The sequence below is a fragment of the Balaenoptera musculus genome, chromosome 17, assembly GCF_009873245.2.
Source record: "Balaenoptera musculus isolate JJ_BM4_2016_0621 chromosome 17, mBalMus1.pri.v3, whole genome shotgun sequence".
NCBI classification, from domain to species: Eukaryota; Metazoa; Chordata; class Mammalia; order Artiodactyla; family Balaenopteridae; genus Balaenoptera; species Balaenoptera musculus.
This window is the reverse complement of record NC_045801.1, coordinates 69,240,208-69,262,783: the sequence shown is the minus strand read 5'-3', so window position 1 is coordinate 69,262,783 and position 22,576 is coordinate 69,240,208. Positions and strand designations below refer to the sequence as shown.

Sequence of the window (22,576 nt, the reverse complement as noted above, 5' to 3'; positions counted from 1 at the left end):
TATTTACATAATAAAATTATTATTGAGGTCTCACTTGCTAACTTTGGAGCCTGTAATTGTTCTCTAACTGGATAAACAGCTAGAGGAGAATGCACCTTGAGATGGTAAACCCAAACACTTGTTTATAATAAACCGTATATATAAAAGAATCTTTCAAAAAAAGCTCAATATTGCAGTGTAGATGTCTAATTTCTAGGCAAGTTTAATAAAGACAATTATGTGCAACATGGAGAAAATCGTAATCCAGAAACAAGTTAAAACTATTCCAGCACCTAAACACACATCAGCAGCACCTCACAAATAGAACACATAGAAGAAATACAAAATTACAGACAAGTAGTAGTTATAATGTACTAATAGTATAATATATGTTTCTAACCTGTTGATATGCATTTTCTCCTGTATTTTAAGCTTTCTCTCTCTTTAAAAAGACCCTGCCCTGGGAGGACAGATTACAAGACAGAATCCTAAAAGGAAGGACAACGGTTAAGAGGACACCAGAATAACCCCAGACAGTGGTAACAGAGGTCTGAATCCAGCAGGATAGGAGATAAGGACAGAAAGGAGAGGAGAATGACAGCTATTTTCGGTTACTAAATACATGGGACTGAATGCAGACTGGATGTAAGCAATGAAAGAACTGAGAGAGACAAGAATTTTACAACAGGGAAAGTTGACAGGGAGTTTAAGGTAAAACCAAAGAGATGCACAGAAGGCGTGGGGTGAGGAGCTGTACACAGAGAAAATTCTAGCTTCAATGAATTTAATACACCTATCCAGAATTTTGTATTCAGAACATTCTAGAAACTATTTTAACTTCAGCATGCAAATATTTATGTCATTGTGAAAATAAAATCTTATTTTTAATTGTATACAAAGGAGAGGGCACATTACTGAAGCCCCGACTGCTCAGGCCCTGGAGAGATTACGCCCACCCCGCAGCGCTGGCCAGGTCCGCGGGGCACGGCCTCAAGGCGGCACTCGGGCGGCTTCAGCCACAGCAGGGGCATGTGCTCACCCCCTGATTAGATCACATTTCACAAAATACGCTCGATGAAAATTTTTTCTTTTCAGAATTCTGAGCTGTGTGATAAACAGAACCTATGACACGAGTAGGAAAGAATGACTCATTTTTCTCTATTTAAAAAACCCCTCCTAAAAAAAAAAATAAAAAAAAAAATAAAAAAACCCCTCCAAATTACGTTATCATTTTGGCTTAGAGAGATACTCTTGTTTTATAATAACTACAGGGTCAGTTCCACAGTTGACAATTTCCAGCTACAGCCTAGAGTCTTAGACATTTGTCACGATGGGGTCGTGAAGAGAATCTGCATACCTAGAAGCCGAGTGGCCTCTGCTGTCCTGAGACACCGGACCACAGAGGCTCCACGTCAGGAGGTCAGGATGCAAGTGGAGATCCCCAAGCCCGGGGAACATCCTCAAGCCTGGGATTGCTGCACACTGCTTTCAACCATTTCTTGCCACTAGGTTTCATTTTTCACCCAATCTGCGCATCTTTATCTCTTAGAAGGAATATTTTATCTGTTTACCTTTACTGCCATCAGTGATACCTTTGGTCGTACTTTTCTCATTTTGTCCTTAAGATTTTACATCATTTGCTCCTGGTTTCATAATGATTTAGAAGATAAACATCCTATTTGAATTCCATGAGAGAGTACCTCCAACAATTTGGTCATTTGCAACTTCCCTCTCCCACAGAAATGTCCCATTATGTCTCCTATTTAAGACCTCCAGCATCTTATAACAATTATAATTTTCAAATCCTCTCTTTCACTAAATGCAGTAGAAGACAAGGGGTAACCTAGAGACTCCCAATGCAACTGTGCTTTTCTTTAGGTCAATATTGAGACTTAACCACTTTACTGATATCCTTACTCAGAACCAATCTTTGTATATTACAATATTTACAAACAATTTTATTTAAACTTTTCAGCGAGTCATATGTTCACTTGAATCCAAATTCAAAAGGGTGTACAACAAACAGCTTCTTTCTCTCTCACGTCCTCAAGCCACCCAGTTTCTCTCCTGGAGGCAACGCATGTTACTAAGGTCTAATGTGTTGTTAGAGAAAAAAACTACATATTGAATCACTCTCGCTTCCTTCCCCAGACAAACCCACCAAGCCTGGAGTATTATTCTTTTATGCTGTTGGTATTCTTTTTGCTAATATTTTTTCCAAAGATTTTTTTATAGACATTTACACTTAGAGTATTACATTTGCCTCTTAGAAGTTATATTTGCTCTATAAAAATAACTCTGAATGACTCCTTTTTTGTAATCTGAAAGAATTTAAAGTGCTGTGAAACTAATTATCAGTCTCTTAAAGATCTTGAATAATTTGCCTGTAAAATCTCTGGACCTCATGCTTTTACAGAGGTAACTCTTGTGCAGCTTTCTCCAACATGTTGACCCCAGAACTCTTCTACATTCTTAAAATTATTTACTGCCCCAAAGAGCTTTAGTTTATGTGCGTTATATCTACGGATATTTTCCATAATAGAAATTAAAACAAAAATTCAAAATACTTATTTATCATTTCATTTAAAAATAACATAATAGGACTTCTGGTTTCTGGATCTGCATATAAGGAGCTTAGAAGTTGCCATTCTGTCCTAACAACACATAAAAAGCTGAACAGACTGAAAAATCAACAACTGTTCTAGGATCCACTGAAGAGGTGAGGACACAGGGCAACTCGCTGCCCCAAGATTGGAGAGACGGGCGAAGAGAGACAACTTACTGGCACAGAGACTCACAAATGGAAACCTCCTTGGGAACCGGTGCCGGGGCAGAGAAAGCTGAACTATAATTGATGAACTTCTGGAGGCTTCTCTGAGAGTTAAAAACTCCAGGGAAATCCAGTCATGGGGTGGGAGGGGGGGGGAGAATTTTGTGAGATTTACCTCCAGGAGCTTGACCAGGTTAATCCCACAGTAAATGTCTGCCAGAATTCACACAAGAAGAAGGTACCAATCTGAAAAGGCCTATATCTATTAAAGAAATTGAATCAATAATCAGCAACCTTCCAAAACAGAAAACGTCAGGCCTAGAGGGGTTCACTGCTGAATTCTTTAAGGAAGAAATTATACCAATCCTCTAAAATCTCTTTCAGAGGCTAGAAGCACAGGTAACACTTCCTAACTCACTCTAATCAGACATTATAAAAAAAGAAAACTACAGACCATTCTCTCTCATGCATATAAATGCAGAAATTCTCAATAAAATATTAGCAAACCAAATGCAAGAGTCTCCTTCCTCCAAAGAGGATTAACACTTACTTCTAAGCAGGTGGCTTAGAGGCACTAAAATCACAGATCACCTTAATCTAATCATTATTTGAGAGAGTTTAAAGCTGGGATTTATTTCTAATATAAAGCACTTTGGGTCTTTAACTGAAGCATAGAGAGTTTACCAGGACAATTTCCCAACCTTGGTGAGCTGTTTTTGTTTTTCTAGCCTCAAGTGTCCAACAAAAGCTCTGCTCAGCTTCTCACCCACTTTCCCCAGCATCAGCAGATGCCACTAAGGGGAAAAGTAGCCTGAAATGCCTGGCTCGTCCTTGCCTCAACAGAACTCTGATACACTCAAATACACGTCTTTTCTATTGTGTCCAGTTTTTTCTAATTTTTTAATTGTAGTGTTAATCCAAATAATTTATCCAACATTACCAAACGAGGAACTCCTCCAAAAACAGATTTAATATGGTTAATATTTAAGGGTTTAGAAGTCCTGTTTTTTCCCTTTTCTCCCATTATGCGCCGGAACCAAACAATGTTTGTCTTCAAAATACGCATTCTACCAAACATCTTTCAGGGGTATATGTATTTTAAATAAATCCAAAGGATATATACCTTGTTAACTATGAGATACCTTTATATAATGTCACCTGCACAAAAACATTTTATCTAGAGTAGTGAAGACAAAACATTTAGAATAAAACAACTTTTTGAAAATATAGTTTTTAAAAAGAAAAAAATGTACCAAAGTAATTTCACATTTAAATTAGAAAGAAGAAAAACCATATCAGCTTTCATATTTTGATACTTTCCAATTCTACTTGCCTCTAAACATTTACAAGCATTATTTAGAAATAAAGTGTCATTTATCATGACCCAGTATTTTAAAAACATTTTAAACATAATATGTTTTTCCTTGTATTCGTTTTCCCTTGGAAAATTACATAATTTTATGAAGATCTGAAATTAAAATTACATAATTTTATGAAGATCTTTTACTGGAAGTCTGAGAGAAATACTGTATCTGCTAACACTTACCGTGAAAAATACGAAAATCAATATATGGATGAGAACCTCTTCTTTCTGATTCAAATCCTGCTCTACTCCTTACGCGTACATCTCCTGCACAGAATCAGGAATAAACATAAGTTTAGAAGGCTGCCGTTCAGGAAGAAGCTCCCACATGCAATAAAGGTCTATGTGGGATTATACCCATAACTCAGGCTACTAATGATATAAATGGAATAAGTAGTTAAGAGCTGATTTATTTGAAAGGGTTACAAATTTTTGGCGCTGAGTTATAAGGCTAGATGAGGTTTTTTTTAACCTACCCCTATAATAATTATAATCCTCTATTTTAGAGTCACCTTCTGAAAGATGATTCACGTATATGATAATCCAACCTCATATCTTATTACTCACATGGAGTTAAAAAAATCCTCAGCCACAAAACTTTAAAAAGCCACAATGAGAAGCAAATGTTTATTAAGTGTCTACTCTGTGCCTAACACTATACTATAAGGGATATAAAGAAATAGAAAATATATTACCTATTCTCAAGCAGCTTATAATTTTTTTAAATGCACAGAAAATTAAAATGTTAAAGATTTTGCCTGAAATGCTTAATTTGATCAATCTTCTTTTTTCTCATTGACAGTGGGTATAGTCAAGGTCTTTAGTTGGGTCTTAAACTTTGTTGTTTATTAAGCTCAGTACTGTTTCTTCCTGTATTCATATGACTTTTGGATCTACTTCTCCATACAGCAACATAACCACTTCAATCTTCTGCCAGGTACTCTTTTTGTGCCTTGTAGACATTATTTCATTTAATTCTCTAACCAACTCTGAGAGATAGGATCTTAACCCCCACTTTCAGATGCAGAAACTGAGATTTTTAGATGTTTAAGAGCATGCACATGCCACAAAGCTAGTGTAAAGGTGTGCCAGGGTTTAAACCTAGCTCTGCGGGCTCCAAAGGCAGCACCTTTCCAACTACACTTCCATAGCCTCCGAGTTTATAACCTTTAAGTCTCCAGTCCCTATTCCTGTGCCCTCGCAATTCCGCTTGCCTGGAAGGCTTTCCTGCTTATTCTTTGTTTCAAGGTGCCTGTCATCCACCATGAGTCCATCCCACAATGATTAATCACTTCTCTCATGTGGAGATGCCTTCACTCCCTATCAGATGTTTACTGAGCACTCACTACATGTCAGGTAATACAGCAGTGAGCAAAATATATAAAGTCCCTGTCTTCATGAAGCTCACCCTTTCATGGAGTGACACAAATAATAAAACAAATAAATAATTTCATTCTACAGAAGATGGTAATAAGCACCATGCAGAAAACTAAAGCAAGGAAAGAAGAACAGGGAGGCAGGAGTAGGGGAGAAGTGATTCATGACTGTGGTCAGAGACCTCAGTGAACAGGAGGCATCTGAGCAGAGACCTGAAGGCAGTGAAGCAGTGAGTCACACGGCTACCTGGATGAAGACGGGTCCAGACGTAGGGAGAGCAAGTATGAATACCCTGAGACGGGAGCATGCTTGTCACGTTCAAGGTCAAGCAAAGAGACCCGCATGGCTAGAGTGAGGTGACTGAGGGGAACTGGTAGGAGGTGTAGTCAGAGAAATAGTAGGGCCACATCACACTGGACCTTCAATGGGCCATTATAATAGCTTTGGCTGTTACCCCAAGATAGAAAACTATCGGAAGATTCAGAACAGAGGGGTGAGATGGACTTAACCTAGGTCTGAAAAGGTTCACTCTGGCTGCATAGACTAGAATCAAGTAGAGACGTACAGGTAGACTCAGGGAGACACTTAAGGAGTGAGTGCATTCAACGAGGCAACAGCTATGGCCTGCGGGGAGGGGGATATGGGGAGATGCTGGTCAAGGGGGTACAAAGTTTCAGTTACACAAGGGAAGTTCTGGAGATCTAATGTACAACTATGTGACGACAGCTACCGATAAAAAACCGAGTAACTGTGGTTCAGTTAGGGATGGTAACAGCACTGGGGTGGTGAAATTCTGGATACACTTTGAAGGTATCAGCCAAGAGGATTTGGTGATGAAGTAAACGCAGAGGAAATAAGAAATAGAGTCAAGAATGACGCCAAGGTTCTGACCTGACAACCAGAAGAACGGAGTTCCATTTCTGAGATGGTGAAAGAATGCAAAATCACAGACCTGGGGAACACAAATCTTTTAACACATATGTTAAGTGTGAGGTACCCATAACCATGTGGAGATGTTCTACAGAGTGAAGAAGACAGGAGTCAAAACTCTGTTTTAAGGAGAGCAGAATCCTGACATGTCTACAGAGAGAGATGGAGACAGTAAAGAAGAAAAGGCTCAACATTCCTGGGGGAAAATATGTGCTAGAGTAGAATGGTACTAGGACAGGTAAGATACACAAGGTAAATTAAAGAGGGAAAAAGGGAAGAAGAGCAAAAACAGGACACTGGAGAACACACAGGCTTAAGACTATGAAAAGGAGTTAGTGAAAGAGGCACAAACAAACAAACAAAAACCCCAAAACCAAATCACCACCCCAGAAGCAGGTGAAGAATAAGGATGACTAATATCATAGAAATTGAGTGAGGAATTCTGAGTATAAGGAGAGCAGTCATGAAGAAAAGACAGTAAGAAAAGATGAGTAAAGGTGGCCTACTGGAATCTTTACAGTATGTTTTTGTTTTTTTGTGGCGAGCGGGGGCCACTCTTCATTGCGGTGCGCAGACCTCTCACCATCGCGGCCTCTCTTGTTGCGGAGCATAGGCTCCAGAGGCGCAGGCTCAGTAGTTGTGGCTCACGGGCCCAGTTGCTCTGCAGCATGTGGGATCTTCCCAGACCAGGGCTCGAACCCGTGTCCCCTGCATTGGCAGGCGGATTCTCAACCACTGCACCACCAGGGAAGCCCTACAGTATGTTTTTAATAGTATGAATTAAAGTACAAGGGATCAAGGAGTGCGTGGATGAAGAGGAAAATCTGGCAAAGAGAGGGAAAGAGAGATATATATATACACACACACATACATATATGTATGTGTGTGTGTATATATATATCAATGATATATGTATATATACACACATCAAATTCATTTTACCCTCTGGACTTGAGTAATACATTAAAGATTTAAGAACTGAGACTAGGAGAAGACAAGTGGCCTTCTCACCAGCCAACTGAGAACAAACACATCCAGTGACAGGACTATGTGATCAGGTAATTCACGGTCTCGTCTTTGTTCATGTTACTGTTTGGTATTCAGCAACTGTACAAATCTAAGACTCTTTTTATGAAGAATAATCAGGATGCAACTTAAAATTGTACACTAATCACAGGGTCCCAGTTATTAAGCCAGAGATTTCTCAATTACCCAAACTCTAAGATGCCCCTCTTTATTCACATCATATTAATTTTGGCTTCTAGACTCAACTTCAAAGTAATAGGTCATTTCTGAGGCAAACAGTGATGAAAAGCTACCTAATGAAAGATATCTCGATCTTGAATAACAGCAGATAACAAAATTAACTGATATTGGTGCAAAATAAATAATCCTTACCTAGCATACGAATGTACAACGCAGTCTGATCAGAGCTGTCATAGGAGATAGCTCCACGCCTCTAGAAAAAAAAAACACACATTTTAATGCATGACAATTTAAAATGGGATATAAAATTCAATTCAACAAACATGTATTTATTATTTTTTGTGACGCACTGTGCAAGAGAAGTTGGGATATACAAAATGAAATTAAATACAGCATTTGCTCTTGAAATCTCTAGTTGTGAGGAAGACAAATAATTATAATACAATATGATTAAGCATTACTGGAGATGTGGATAGAGAGTGAGGAACACAGTAGGTGGAAATTTAATGTCAGAGTACATCATACAAGCCCACTTGAAGAGAGAGCTTCTGCAGAGGTAGACGGAGTTGATGGAGAGACACAGTTCAACTACTTCACTATTCCCTTCATTTAAACATGAATGAATAAGCAAACAAGAAACATCAGACATTTTGAAGAAACTCTTTAGCTAGAAGTAATGGAAACAAAATGAAAAACCAAATGGCCCAGAAGCTACAAGAAATAAGAGAATTTAAAAAATGTAATCAGTGCACTCAAAGAAATTTGAGTAAACAAAAAAAATGAGGTGTCACTGAAAGAGAACAGACTTTAAAAATACATTTTGAACTTAAAAATAAACAGGTATAAAAGTATCTTGCAACATTACTCATAATGGCCCCCAACTGGAAACAATCCAAATGTCTACCAACTAATGCAGTACAGCCGTACAATATTATTCAGTATTCAATATCTAGTGTTGTTATTCAGACATAAAAAGGACTGAAGTACTGATACATGTTACAACATGGTTGAACCCTGAGAACAGTATACTGAGGGAAAGGAGCCAGTCACAAAGGACCATAAAGCACATGTTTCCAATTATATGAAATATCCCAAACAGGCAAATCCATAGAATCAGAAAGTAGACTGGTGGTTGCCTAGAGTTGGGAGAGTTGGTGGGAACTGGAGAGTGAATGCTAATGGGCACAGGGTTTCTACCTGCAATGATGAAAGTGTTCTCGAATTAACTGTGGTAATGACTGCACAACTCTGTGAATATACCAAAAAGCACTGAATTGAAAAAAATCACCCACTTTAAATGGGTGAATTGTATGGTACATGAACTATATACCTCAATAAAGCCATTATAGAAAATAACGAGTATTGCAAATATTTTAAATATAATTACCAAAAACAAAAACAAAAACAAAAAAAAAACAAAAAAACACCTTTGTAAGACCTGAAACACCCTCAGCAAGTTCTGCCAACTCCACCTTCACACTCATCTCCCTTCCTCGATCTCCACTTCTTCGTTCTGTCTCAGGCAATAGCATCTCTCACCTGGACTCCTGCAATGTTCTGCCCTGCTGACTGGTTTTCCTGCTGCATCTCTTGGCCCCCAGTCCATTCACACAGAAGCAAGAGTGAACATTCCAGCTACTGCTCAGAAGTCCTCCAATGGCCCCCACTACACTTGGAATAAACTTCAAACACCTGACTCTCCATGACCTGCCTACCCCTCAGCCCTCTTGTCCTACCGCCCTCTTTCTACCACGAAGAGCCAGCCACCCTGGCCGCCTTGCCCTTCCTCAACCACGCCAAACGCACAGCCTTGATACCTGCTGTTCTGTCCAGGATCACTGCATCATCGTTCCCTTCTTACCTCTCAGGTTCCAGATGAAATGTCATCTCTTCAGAGAGGCAGTCCCAGACCATCAAACCTAAAGTCACCAGACAGTCACCCTCGCCAAAGCTCCCTACCTTCATGCTCTGTACAGCACACCTAGCTGACCTACTCTTGTTAGCTTGTTCTAAAACAAAAGCTCCACAAGAGCAAGAACCATGTCTGACTTATTCACCACTGTATCCTTGGCCCTTAAAACTACTATTATTTAGTAGATGCTAAATAAATATTTGGTAAATAAATGACTGAATGCACTTATTGTAAATAAATTAGTGAATAATCATTTACAAATTAAGTTGATGAATAAATTAATGAACAGAATTGATATAAAGACAAACTAAACATCTAGAAGATAAAATTAACCAAACCTCATATCAGAATCTAACCTCTGTGGAGGCAGAGACTTTGTTCAATGCTGTATCACCAGATATAGAATAAATCCCAACATTTAGAATAGTGCCCAGCACATTCTAATGTAATCAATAATATAAGCTGAATAAACAGGCAAGCAAATTCTTAAAAAACAGTAATAAATAGAACTAGCGTCATGAGCTATTACAAAGTAGTGTGACACTGCAAAGAAATAGACAAAATATTTAACAGAGAATCTAGAATCAAATCCAAGAATATACAGAAATTTTGTATATGCTAAATAAAGGATCTAAAATCTGGGGAGAGGAAATTCCCTGGCGGTCCAGTGGTTAGGACTCAGCACTTTCACTGCCGAGGGCTGGGGTTCAATCCCTGATGGGGGAACTAAGATCCCAAAAGCTGTGTGATGCAGCCAAAAAAAAAAAAAAAAATCAAGTCTGTGGGAAAAATATTAATTATTTGATTTAAAATGTTAGATTAAGTGGTTGTTATCTGGAAAAACATAAAGCTGTATTATTACCTTCCCACTCCAAAATAAATTACACATGGAACAGAAATTTTAATGTAAAAAAAAAAAGCATGAAAATATTAGAAGAAAACATGACTGTATTAAAAAAAAAATCTCAAATAACAACAAGGAGCTACTGTATAGCACAGGGAACTATATTCAATATCTTATAGTAACCTATAATGGAAAAGGATGTGAAAAAGAATATATATATGTATAACTGAATCACTTTGCTGTACACCTGAAACTAACACAACATTGTAAATCAACTATACTTCAATAAAGTTTTTTTTTAATTTAAATAACGACTCAAAAAGAAATCTTAAATAGGAAAGGCCTTTTAAACTGTTCTATAAAATCCAGAAGTCACGAAAAACAGATCAATTCGGCCACATAAAAGTTAAATTATGTATGGCAAAATATATCATAAACATAGGCAAAAGACAAACTCCAAACGAAGAAAAATGAGTTCAACAGATACGACAAAGGGCTAATTTTTCCCTGCTACACCTAAAAATGAAGGGAGAAAAAAGAAGTGTCTTACAAATCAATTACAAAATGATGAATAATAGTGTAGAAAAACAGGTAGGACATAAATACACTACCCACAGAAAGAGAAATAATAAACTAACAAACACAAGAAAAAAATGCTTGACTCCATTAACAAAATACATATTAAGGAAATGAGATGGTATTTTTACATATTAATGATCTTCTTTCCTCACAAACCCCTAGCATGAAATTTACAACTCTTCAACATATACCTAGAAATCTCAAGGAAAATAATCATTTTTTTTTACTGTTATTATAAAGAAAAGTTACTGTATTTAAAGCCCTCATTTGGATTTAGTATGCAAAATAGCTCCCCTAATCATTGTTATTATCTCCTCGGTGCTTATCATTTAAGAGAAAAACATCAATTAAAACTGCTGTATGACTTAATGTAGCCTTAAACAAACAAAAAAACCCCAACAGTTTCAGGAAATATAAAAGGAACACAAGTCACAAGCAAAATAAATTCTAATTTTCAACATTGGCTGCCTCCAAGGAAGCTGAAAGGACAGACTCAAGGGTAGGAAGAGGACTTTTCAATGAATATCTTTTGAATTTTGTAGCATGTGTAGTTATTATATATTCACAAAATACATCAAACTAAAATTTAAAGCTACAGTAAGAAGTACTACAAAGAAATCTACAAAGAATGGATGATCTCAAAACCCCAGGGACTAATCATACAGAACACACTCCTGGCCGCATCATGCTTAATGAAGTTAGTGTCTTCCACCAACAGAAGACCCTAAGCCTCCTGCAGTGTTCCATGGTAAACTACTTATTCTGGAGCAAACAGCCACTGTAATCACTTGGTATTAAAAGGCACGACTCACACCTGCTGTTCCCATCTCTACCCCAAGATATTTATCTTATTAGATTTCAAGACTCCCCTTAATACCACCATATTAGAGCAAAACCTAGTAGTCTGGAGAGCACATATGTGGAAATAAATATTTCTATCGGCCAAATCATAGTCATGAAACCACAGATATAATTATGTAATAGTTTGTCATGGTCAGGACCTATCAACCCACTAGTAGTATCCAATCAAATTGAGTAAATAGCTTGTTAAAACAAATTTTAACCTGTTATCTCTAACAGTTCTCTTTAGGAGAAGGGTTGCCTTTTTTTTTTTTTTTTTTTTTTAATGAGGGGAAGGGTATTTACTAAAAGAGCCACTAATTAGAAAGGTAAAGTCTCATTTATCACTTTAAGGATTGAGAAAGACTAACATCAGCTGTTAAAATAGTTTAAGTAAAAAACTGGGTAATGAACAGAACCTAGATTATAACTATGACACTAAATTTATTTTAAGGTAATCGCTTTAGACTTACTTATAGAGGCACTAACTTAGGGTCTGTATTAGTTAACCATTACAAAAACTTGGCAAAAAGGGTAGAATTTAATTTTAATGTATTTTAACAAATTACTTAAGGATGTGCAAAATATTCAAGTTATTTTATTCATTACCAATTTAAGTAAGCCTGGTCCACAAATACTTAGCTTCAATGCTATCCTAACCTGCAAGACACAACTCTCATGAAACAAATCCAAATGAGATAACAGAAAAATTTTTAAAGAATGGACTTAAAAAAAAGGTGGACCCATCAATGAATACATTCTGAGTGATAATTTACTCATTTATTGCCTCACAGACCAAGATTTAAATGAATATTATTAAACTGTAAGCAGTCTAGGTAAAATAAAGTAACTCTTTTTGGATAAATATACTATAAATTATAAATTGTAATGTTAAAAATTTGATTTCCATGTTAGAATGTTACTTTAAAAAATAATTATATGTGCTTTATACACCAAGAGTGCAGCACAGACTTAACATATATCTTTGTAAAAGACTATCATTTTTAAAGCCATATACTAGTAAAATTGTTTTTAATAAAGACAGTAAAACAAATTTAATCAAATTCCCCTGTCACACTGTCAGTCATAAAACACTCGGAGCTATCATCCACATTCCCACCTCACCTCACCAGTGAATGGAAATAACTGAGAAGCTTCTACTCGTGACTTTTCTAATTTAGCCATCCTGGGAACAGCTGGTAAAGCAAACTTGTGTAAGTCAAAACAGGGGTGAGGCCGAGCTAATCAGAAACTGACAGCCGCAGCATAAACAAGTTAAACTCGAAGGTTCCAAAGGATCCACCACCACACAGACAGGAGTTTTGAGTGCCCTGGTAAGACACTCAACCTTGCATCAGGGTGAATTGCCGCTCTTCCGCAAAAGATCTGACTTACAAGGTAAATGACAAAAGGCGTAAAAGTTGTTCCTGATATTAGTTAATACATAACTTAAAAAAAAAAATTTACTTATTTATGGCTGTGTTGGGTCTTCGTTTCTGTGCGAGGGCTTTCTCCAGTTGCGGCAAGCGGGGGCCACTCTTCATCGCGGTGCGCGGGCCTCTCACTATCGCGGCCTCTCTTGTTGCGGAGCACAGGCTCCAGACGCGCAGGCTCAGTAGTTGTGGCTCACGGGCCTAGTTGCTCCGCGGCATGTGGGATCCTCCCAGACCAGGGCTTGAACCCGTGTCCCCTGCATTGGCAGGCAGATTCTCAACCACTGCGCCACCAGGGAAGCCCCAATACATAACTTTTAAAGACAGACATGTTTTTTTTGTTTTGGCGCGGCTTATGAGATCTTAGTTCCCCAACCAGGGATTGAACCCGCGCTCTCGGCAGTGGAAGCGCCGAGTCCTAACCACTGGACCGCCAGGGAATTCCCAAGACAGACATGTTTTAAAACTGAGCAAAGATATCTTAAGTGCTATGGTTTTTATCTTGTTTGGGTTTTCCAGTAAAAGAATCTATTGTGCAAAGGCGTGTGTATTTCCCTTAGATGGTGAAGTAGTGATATATTAACTCCTTGCTGCGCTCCTACTCTGTGCCAGAAAATGCTCCAGGCGCTTTCATACAAAACCTCATTTACCCGCACAAGACCCCTGCGAGGCAGGTCTTATACGCCGGGTTTTGGAGATTAGTAAACAGGTCACAGGGCTTAAACACAACAGCACTAAATACATTTTTGGGTAACGTTACAAAAATGGTAATACACTACAAAAGATGAAGCCCAAAGTTCTGAAAGCAGTTTTCTCTGATGCAGTAAAGTGAGTTTTTTCAGACTGTATTCATCTTACATATGCTAGGAAAGTGTTCGCACCTGAGTGCCTATCCAAGTACGAATCCATCCATTGAACACTATCCTTCCCAATCCTCTTCCCTATGCAAACAATATATTAAAAAAAAAAAAAAATCACACTCTTAAAATACTAGCATTCTTTTTGTTTAAAAACTTAATTTAAATTTTTTGGTGGTTATAACAAAAGTAAAAAAATCTCTGAAAACATCCACAATTCAACTAATGCATTATTAATATTAACTTGACCTTCATTCAGTAACTTGGCAAGCTAATCCTTTAAAAACAATTAGTAAATTGGTGTGAGTGCAACAAAATTAATTCTTAACTTACAAAACACAAGATTTTAAAAATCTGAGTGCACTGTTTTTCTTTAAGAGATTTCTTCAATCGTATTCACTAAGAAAACAGGACTGCTTCAAGAAAAAGACAATTATGCTTAAATGTGAAAAACATTACATTATCAGGGATTCAAACCTCGCTTGAAGAAGAAATATAAAAGAAGCTTTTGTGTTGCTTATTAGCAAACAGTGATGGCCTTATACATTTTAAGTTACTATTCACACTTTTCAATTTCTTAATAAAGGAAGACAAAAGCTGCCTGGTGGATGAAAGACCATCATTTTTATACAAGTATAGAAAAATAATTTCAAATAGTATAATCTTAAGTATTTCCTACTTCGGACTCTCATTCGGATGGCAAATGGCTAGCATTCTAGCAAGCATTTCTTTCTTTTTTTTTAAATCATAGCATAATTTTAATAGGGAATAATGAAGACAACTTAATACGGAATGCTAGATTCAGCTGATGAAATACTATAGCAAGCATTTCTTAAGCCCGATATTTGGAATCCAAATTTAAAAACAACAGATATATAATAATCTTAACTCTTTTCAACATATTATAAGTAAGGCATATATTTCAGCAGCAGGAAGACCTTAAGTGAGAACATGAGAGACAGTGGTATTTAGTTTTTAAAAAGTTTTTAATTGTTTAGAAATCCTCAATAATTATACTTTAAATTTATAAGCAACAGTAAATTTGCTATCTCCAGAAGAGAATGTTTAAAATATGAACACCAAATGTCTAAACTGGTTAATTCCATAATCTTAAAAGTTGAACTTCTTTAAGTGTAAACACTTCTTTAAAGGAATGATCCTGAGGAAAGCTACCTCAATACCAAGGAATGATACCATAAAAAGCCCTTCAGGAGGAATAGGTGGGAGAAGAATAAAAATTACATGCAGTAATCTCAAGCTTCTCAGCTGACAGGTAAAACGTGTAGCTCTTTTAATCAGAGAAATAAAACTGAGGCAAAAGGAGAAGAAATTTGACTAGCCAGTTCATTCCTACCCATATATAAACTAATGATTAATGTCACAATCCTAAAAATAAAGATGGCCTACCTTAGAGGCGATCCACTTGATAAGAACCAAGGCCAGACACCAGATCAATGTAATTCCCATTGGATCAATGAAAAGCCCCCTGCATAGCCTCCCTCCTCTCCCAGAGAGCAATGGGCAAGGAAGATTTGTTAGGATCTGACAATAACCAGCTGTCCCGAGGCAGAAGAGAGGGGACACTGCCTGCCTTGAACCTCACGCAGCTGCCTTCAAACAAGGGTCACCTGACTCTCTGAGAAAACGCTGCCAGCCGGCTCTCCTACCAGCGCGTGGTTAATGCCACAGCCCAGGGCTGGGGAAGGAGAGTCAGTAAAGCTGGAAGAGGGGAGGAAACACCTTCGTGAGCGCTGACCTAACAGTCTCACAAAATGTAGGCAAACGAGGTCTCCAGCTGGCCCCAAGCACATCCTCGACCTTAACACCAGGAATGCTTTCAAATAACTTCCAAAAAATGTTTGGCAGTACTAAAAATTTCCTCATTTCCTCCACGTTAGACCAGCGTCACAGGTATAATGTCCTGGCATTTAAAAATATTAATGCATTTTATTCTATTTTTTCAACTTTTAATACTGAATTTGGTCAACTCTTTATTTCCTTTAGAGCTAGGATTACTTTATGAATGCTAGGGGCTTTCACAGATAATGTTGTGCTATTTAACATTATAATTCACTCATTATGGGTTTATTGACAAAGGCCAGCCTATCTACATTTTTCAAGCAATTAAAAGTACACTATTTCTAAGCCCGACTTGCAATCTAGCTTACATGATAATATTTGTGTTACGCGTCTCATTCTTCTCTCTGCTGGCTGTGAGTGAGCTTGGTGAAAGCAAAGTGGGCCTCCATTCATCTTCATGATCTCTCACAGCAGCCAGCAGAGAAAAAGCCTTTCATGAAACTTTCATGCAAGTATTCATTAAGCTGCAACTAGGTACCAGGCCCTTTGCTGGACTCCAGGGGTATAATCTTTGAGTGAAAACGGAAAGGGCTCCTGCCCTCCCGAAACGTACAGTTTAGTCAGTCTACATTAATCAAAGTCTGCAAATATGGGACTTCCCTGGTGGCGCAGTGGTTAAGAATCCGCCTGCCAATGCAGGGGACACGGGTTCGAGCCCTGGTCTGGGAAGATCCCACATGCCGCGGAGCAACTAAGCCGGTGCGCCACAACTACTGAGCCTGCACTCTAGAGCCTGCGAGTCACAACTACTGAAGCCCGTGTGCCACAACTACTGAAGTCCATGCACCTAGAGCCCGTGCTCCACAACAAGAGAAGCCACCACAATGAGAAGCCCGCGCACCGCAAAGAAGAGTAGCCCCCCGCTCACCGCAACTAGAGAAAGCCCGCGTGTATCAACGAAGACCCAATGCAGCCAAAAATAAATAAATAAATACATTAAAAAAAAAAAAAAAAGTCTGCAAATAAATACAAAACTGCAACTGAAACAAGTACGATGGAGCTGTGACAGGAACCACCAACAAAGCCCCGGGTCTGACCCGGTTAGGAGGTCAGGGGCTTCTTCCCAGAGGCCCTGAAATGTCCCTGAGCTGAACTGAAAGGGCAAGAACACGAAGAGGATGGGAAGAATGGTCCTCACAGACATGGCAACGCGCAACAAAGACAAGCAGAAGATTCGGGAAGAAGAGCAGAGGAGGCTGGAGTGCAGGCTGTGGGACCGCCACAGCGGAGGCCCCGAGAAGGGGCTTCGTCTGCACCGTAAAAGCTACTCCCACCCTGCTGGAGACTTTAGCAGGTTTTGGTCAAGTGCAGTTCATTGGGGTAGGGGCTGGGGGGCGGTCAGGAGGCCACAGCGGAGGCCCAGGAGAGGCGCTCACGGCCTGTGTTGGGGGGAGAGGTGGACGGGCTGCGAAACACTCCGGATGCGACAGGACTAGGTCACGGGCTGCAGTTCACGGCGAGACAAAGGCATCTGCCTAGTGGCGGTACCCACATGACGGCTCTAAAATATTTGAAAACAGCCCAAATAGTTCAAATACCAATGCTGTTTTCATTATCCAATCCTCAGTAGGAAGAGTTTATTTTTTTTTTTAAAGTTAATTCTCCACCTGTCAAAATGAGGCATAAATTCAAATTACAGATGCACATCACAATTTTTCTAAATTGAAGCTATACATAACATACGGCCATACATTTCCCACTACACCTTATACATTATATATATATATATATATCTCTTCTTTCTACTGAACTAACAAGCTGTAATGCTAATCCTTGCACAAATGGAGATAACTTTTTTAGTCTGTCACGAAACTAGGTGTGACATGAGATTGTCAGGGTCTTGGATTACTCTCTGGGCAGTAAGGTTCCAGCCAGCAAACTCAAAGGATGACCAGGAATAGGACAGAGCAGCCAAATGTAATCAGCTCCACTCTCAGGAGAATTGCTGGTGGTCATCATTCATTACCTGCCGCGCTAGCCTGGGCTGCACACTCCAGATGAGCCTACTACCTCGATGCTCAGCCCAGAAATACTTCTTATCCTCACAGTTCCAAGCCAGTCAGCTGCTCGAAAAGTTGAGTTCTAAGAAGCAAATACGATACTGTTATTTTTGGTACATTTTGATAAATGCCTTTTTGGTTAACGGTGAGGTCAAGAATCTCAACTTGCTTTTCGTCTAAAAGTGGAGGATTGGGACTTCCTTGGTGGTCCAGTGGTTAAGACTTCGCGCTTCCATGGCAGGAGGCGCGGGTTCGACCCCTGGTCGGGGAACCAGATCCCACATGCGGCAGGGCGGAGCCAAAAAGAAGTAAATACATACAAGTGAAGGACTGAACAAGGGAAGAGGGAAAGAATCAGAACTGAGACACACAGGAAAAAAAGAAAGGCAGTCCTAAAAATTCTCTCATTTAAATGAACTTCTGTCGAGATTATCCCACCATCTCAAAACTCTACTGGGTTTGGAGTCAAGAGCCTGGGTTTATTTCCCAGCTGTACTGCCAAGAGCTGAGTGAACCTGGGTGAATCACCACCTGTAAGGGCCTTGCCTTCCTCCCTTCACAGGAGTTTAATAACATCTGTAAAAGAATACCGCACTCATAGCAGGCTCTCAATAACATTTAGCCAGGTCCGAATTAAATAATTAAGACCTAACCATGATCATGACCTAACCCCTCCGGCTCCACCCCAACTCTGGGCTTAACTGAAATCACATGGTTCATGAGGGCAACGTGTGCTGTGCTTGCCCAGTGCCCTGGGAACCTCTTCTGAGGCCTGGTACGGCTAAAGTCATTTTTCACACCAGTGAACAGGCTGGCTCCTTAAAGTGGTTCCCCACCATGCTCTTCCTTAAATATCTACCGTATGTCTGACACTGAAATACAGAGATAATCAAGACACAGTCCTTCCAGATCAGACAATTTCCTATTTGAATAGAAATAGCTACTAAGTTTATGCCTAAAATCATAGCTCCTTCGTTGCTGATGACACATTTACATCACTCAAATCTTACAAAAAGCTCAGGCAATACAGGTTTTTCTTAAAACAGTACACTTACCTTTCTTAATGGCACGGACCTAATGGCTTTAAAACTTTTTCCTATTCTGAGATATGAACTATTTATCACTAATTTAGCTTGACAAAATATATAAGGCTTCTCTTAATAAAATATTTTCAATAAGACAAAATAGAAACAAAAGCTGTTATCAAATTGTATTAACACTCCTTTACGATATTATGTCTATTTCTTAGAAGATTATCTTAAAATTAATCTTTCTAAATATAAGATAATTTATTATCCCATAAAGAAATAGTTGCCTCTTTTACAATAATAACAAATGTATTCTTTTACATAACTTTTCTCACCTGTCTCAAAGCCTTAGTGAAACATGACAGAGCAACAAAAAAAATCACTTGACTCTACTAGAAAAATTAATGCATAGGAGACAGCTAAGCGTTTGAAAACAGAATTTAATACTATAAGAAAAAAGTATAAAACCCTTTACCTTTCTGGGGCTTATAAAAGTAATATCTGAACGGTCAGGGTATTAAAAGCAAATCTCACTATTTTAGGAGCATGATCTATAGAAGGAAAAGGTACAGCTTTGATCACTGTGTCGTAAGAGAAGTAATCCAAGCGCAAATTTTATCCCTGGGGCTCTTTGCCGCTCACAGGACACCTGTCAATCTTGGCAGTAGCCTTCAGCTATCCATATAGAGACTCAGCATGTCCTTCTCTTGACCAAATTAGGCTAACCTCATCTGCACTGACATCAGTGTCTATAATTTTGGAATCCTGTTGACAAGAAAGGCCTATCCCAGAGTGCTTTATACAAATGTAGTGTCTGCTGGAAATTATAACCAAGTTTATAATAGAAAAATGTGAATACTGTAGTCTAAACCTTCCAACTGTGCTTTTATCATGTTGAATTCCAGCCAATTTTAATACCAAATAGTACATCAGGGCGGGTTTTTTATTTCTTTTACTAAAAGCCACATATCGGAGCTTATTATTTTTCAAATGTTATGAATTTCAAGAGATATGAAACTGACCAAAAAATTAATCCTTGATAAGTAACAAAAATTATTTTAAAACTATGGTAACATGGGAGTTTTACCACTTAATTAAGACTTTTGTGTCATACTGATTTAGAGTTCTGAATTAAGTTTTCTGTTGGATAGTAATTAATGGCAATGAACATGTGATTAGTCTTGGTATGAAGGCAGTATTCAATAATAAAAACACCCTGACCTTTTACAAACATTCAAGTCTTCTGGTCCAGGAAACTACATTTCATGCTATTAAAAGAACTCAGAGATTTGCTTATTGAACGACTGTTCACAGTATTTAAAAAATTATGGGAATTTGCTCCTCGCCATGTCTTCTCACAAGACTTTGAGGATCAAGTGATTCCCGGCCAAGAAACGAAGGCAGAATCGTCCCATTCCCCAATGGATTCGAATGAAAACCGGTAATAAAATTAGGTACAACTCCAAGAGAAGACACTGGAGAAGAACCAAGCTGGGTCTATAAGGAGCCTCACGTATGAAGTGGCACACATATTTATGCTGTGTCAAGGTCACTTGCATCTTACCATATCACTCTGAGAACATCACTACTATCTGAACAGCTGGATGTGTTTTATTGGGAAAATGATTTTTCTCTTTGTGCTTCTGCACTAGTGCTTTGGCTCAGTAATAAATATGTGAGACCTTTTGTCGGAAAAAAAAATTACGGAAAAGTAGAAATGGTCACAATTTCCAGAAGGAAAAAAAAAAAAAAATCAGTGGTGTAGATTTGACAACTGTAGAGTTTGGACTTAGGCTGCTAGTATATAAGACCAAGAGAATGTCACAGACACCGGACACTTTAATTTCAGCAAGGCTGCACACATAGTCTCTGGAGGCATCCTTGAGAACAAAACAGAGCAATGTTAGGCTGACTCCTAGCTGACTGAACAAACATAACCAGAGTTTAAGTACCGGATATCAAGCTAGTGGAAGAATTCTAGAGGTAGCTAACAGAACTCTACATGTGACTTTGTCTTGTTCCACAGTTTATTTATTGGGATGCAGATCGGACTAATGCATATCATATCTGCATATAAAACACAAAGTATAAACCACTGTGCTTAATTACAAAATAACTTAAAAAGAGAATGAAGTATGAATTTTAATATAAAATAAACTGCATGCATGTGGAACAGTGGAAGTGGAGTTTACAAGTTTCCTTAAAAAAAACCAAAACGCCAGAATGTTTAAACTCTAAATTAATAAGAGACAGTAAGTAAAGGCAATCTTAGGAAGCACTGAGAGTCAGATAAGTATCCAAATCAAGGATACTCCACTGTTCTCAATACAGGCCACATTTATAAGACTGAATTCAGTTCTCAATATTACACTGGAAGATGCATTCATACATAACATTTTTAAATGCAGATAAGGATAATATACAAACTGCTATAAGATAAAATAAGCCAAGGAGTTCAGCTTTATTCTGTGAAATTATGAAAGGTGGAAGTAGACCAATGGGTACAAGTTTGTGGAAAATAGAATTTGATTCAATATTACTTTCTAGAACTTTCTACAGTTAGAACCATGCAAATTGAAAGGAGCTGCCTCAAACTAGCCTCTGTCAAGGGGGTTGTGGAGCAGGCTAGAAAAAATGACCTTCAAGGTCTCTGCCAGTTCTAAGATCCCACAATACTATACCTGACTCGATTTCATAATCAAAGAAGCCTTTCTAAGAAAGCTGTTATTAAAGGCTCTTCAATGGGAAATTCATCCCCCACCACACCCCACAGACCTGGCCATACTGATTTCCTCAAAGTTACTAACATCTAAGTGGTTACTGGTATTTATCTCAAAAGATAATTTTTAAATGAGAACTATTTGTAGGTAAGGAAAAAAACTTCACGCTAAAAATAATACTACGAACTGACCACTACTTGTGGGTAAATATATATCAAAATATTTATAAGATAAATACTAAAGAAGAAAAATACTAATCTCTCAGAGATTGGTCAAATTTAAAAAGGAAACGCCAACTGTCAACAATTGTTCCCCTCTCCAAACCAATCAGAGTAGAAGCACAAAAAATTTCTGAAGTATACTTGAGGCACACTGAATAGTACTATTTCATCTCCACATATAGTACTGCAAGGGACAGAAGGAGACGCAGAAAGAGATTTTGAGATCTCCACTGTGTTGGGCATGAAGGATATAACATAAATGGACACAGTCCTTGCCTTCATACAGCTCAGATTTTTGTGGGGACACACAATCATAACAAATAACCACAATTACAAGCAAATGTAAGATGCTATGAGTGCCAAATATGACACTTAACCCAGGATTCAGTAGTAGCTAGGAAGACCACTGGGAAAGAGTGACACATAATCTGACCCTTAAATGATTTCATAAGAGTTTATCATACAGGAGGTGGGGGAAAGAGTTCCAAGCACAGAAAAAGCAGTATGTGCAAAAATCCGAGGTAAGTAAAATTACGGCTTGTTTATAAAAATATAAACAAGGTTCAATAAATGATAGGACAACTGGTAGTGGACCAGCACTCCCATCATGAACAACTAGAGAACTAGGCTATCTATGTGAAACATTGCTTTCAGATG

The 22,576-nt window shown here is 38.3% G+C and overlaps 1 protein-coding gene and 1 pseudogene across 5 annotated transcripts in view; one reads left to right on the top strand and one right to left on the bottom strand.

Moving 5' to 3' along the window:
* PDE7A (phosphodiesterase 7A) overlaps positions 1 to 22,576 on the bottom strand; it is a 349,141-nt gene that overhangs the window by 38,284 nt on the left and 288,281 nt on the right. For 3 of the 5 annotated variants that reach the window (XM_036830353.1, XM_036830356.1, XM_036830354.1), the window contains 2 exons: positions 7,818 to 7,878; positions 4,296 to 4,379 (listed from right to left, as the gene is read on the bottom strand). In XM_036830353.1, coding sequence (XP_036686248.1) covers positions 4,296 to 4,379; positions 7,818 to 7,878 — 145 coding nt within the window. Of the gene's footprint in view, positions 1 to 4,295; positions 4,380 to 7,817; positions 7,879 to 15,497; positions 15,682 to 19,313; positions 19,335 to 22,576 lie in introns of those variants that run through there. The other 2 variants (XM_036830358.1, XM_036830355.1) reach the window with 2 other exon arrangements.
* Positions 20,326 to 20,481, top strand: LOC118883474 (annotated as a pseudogene).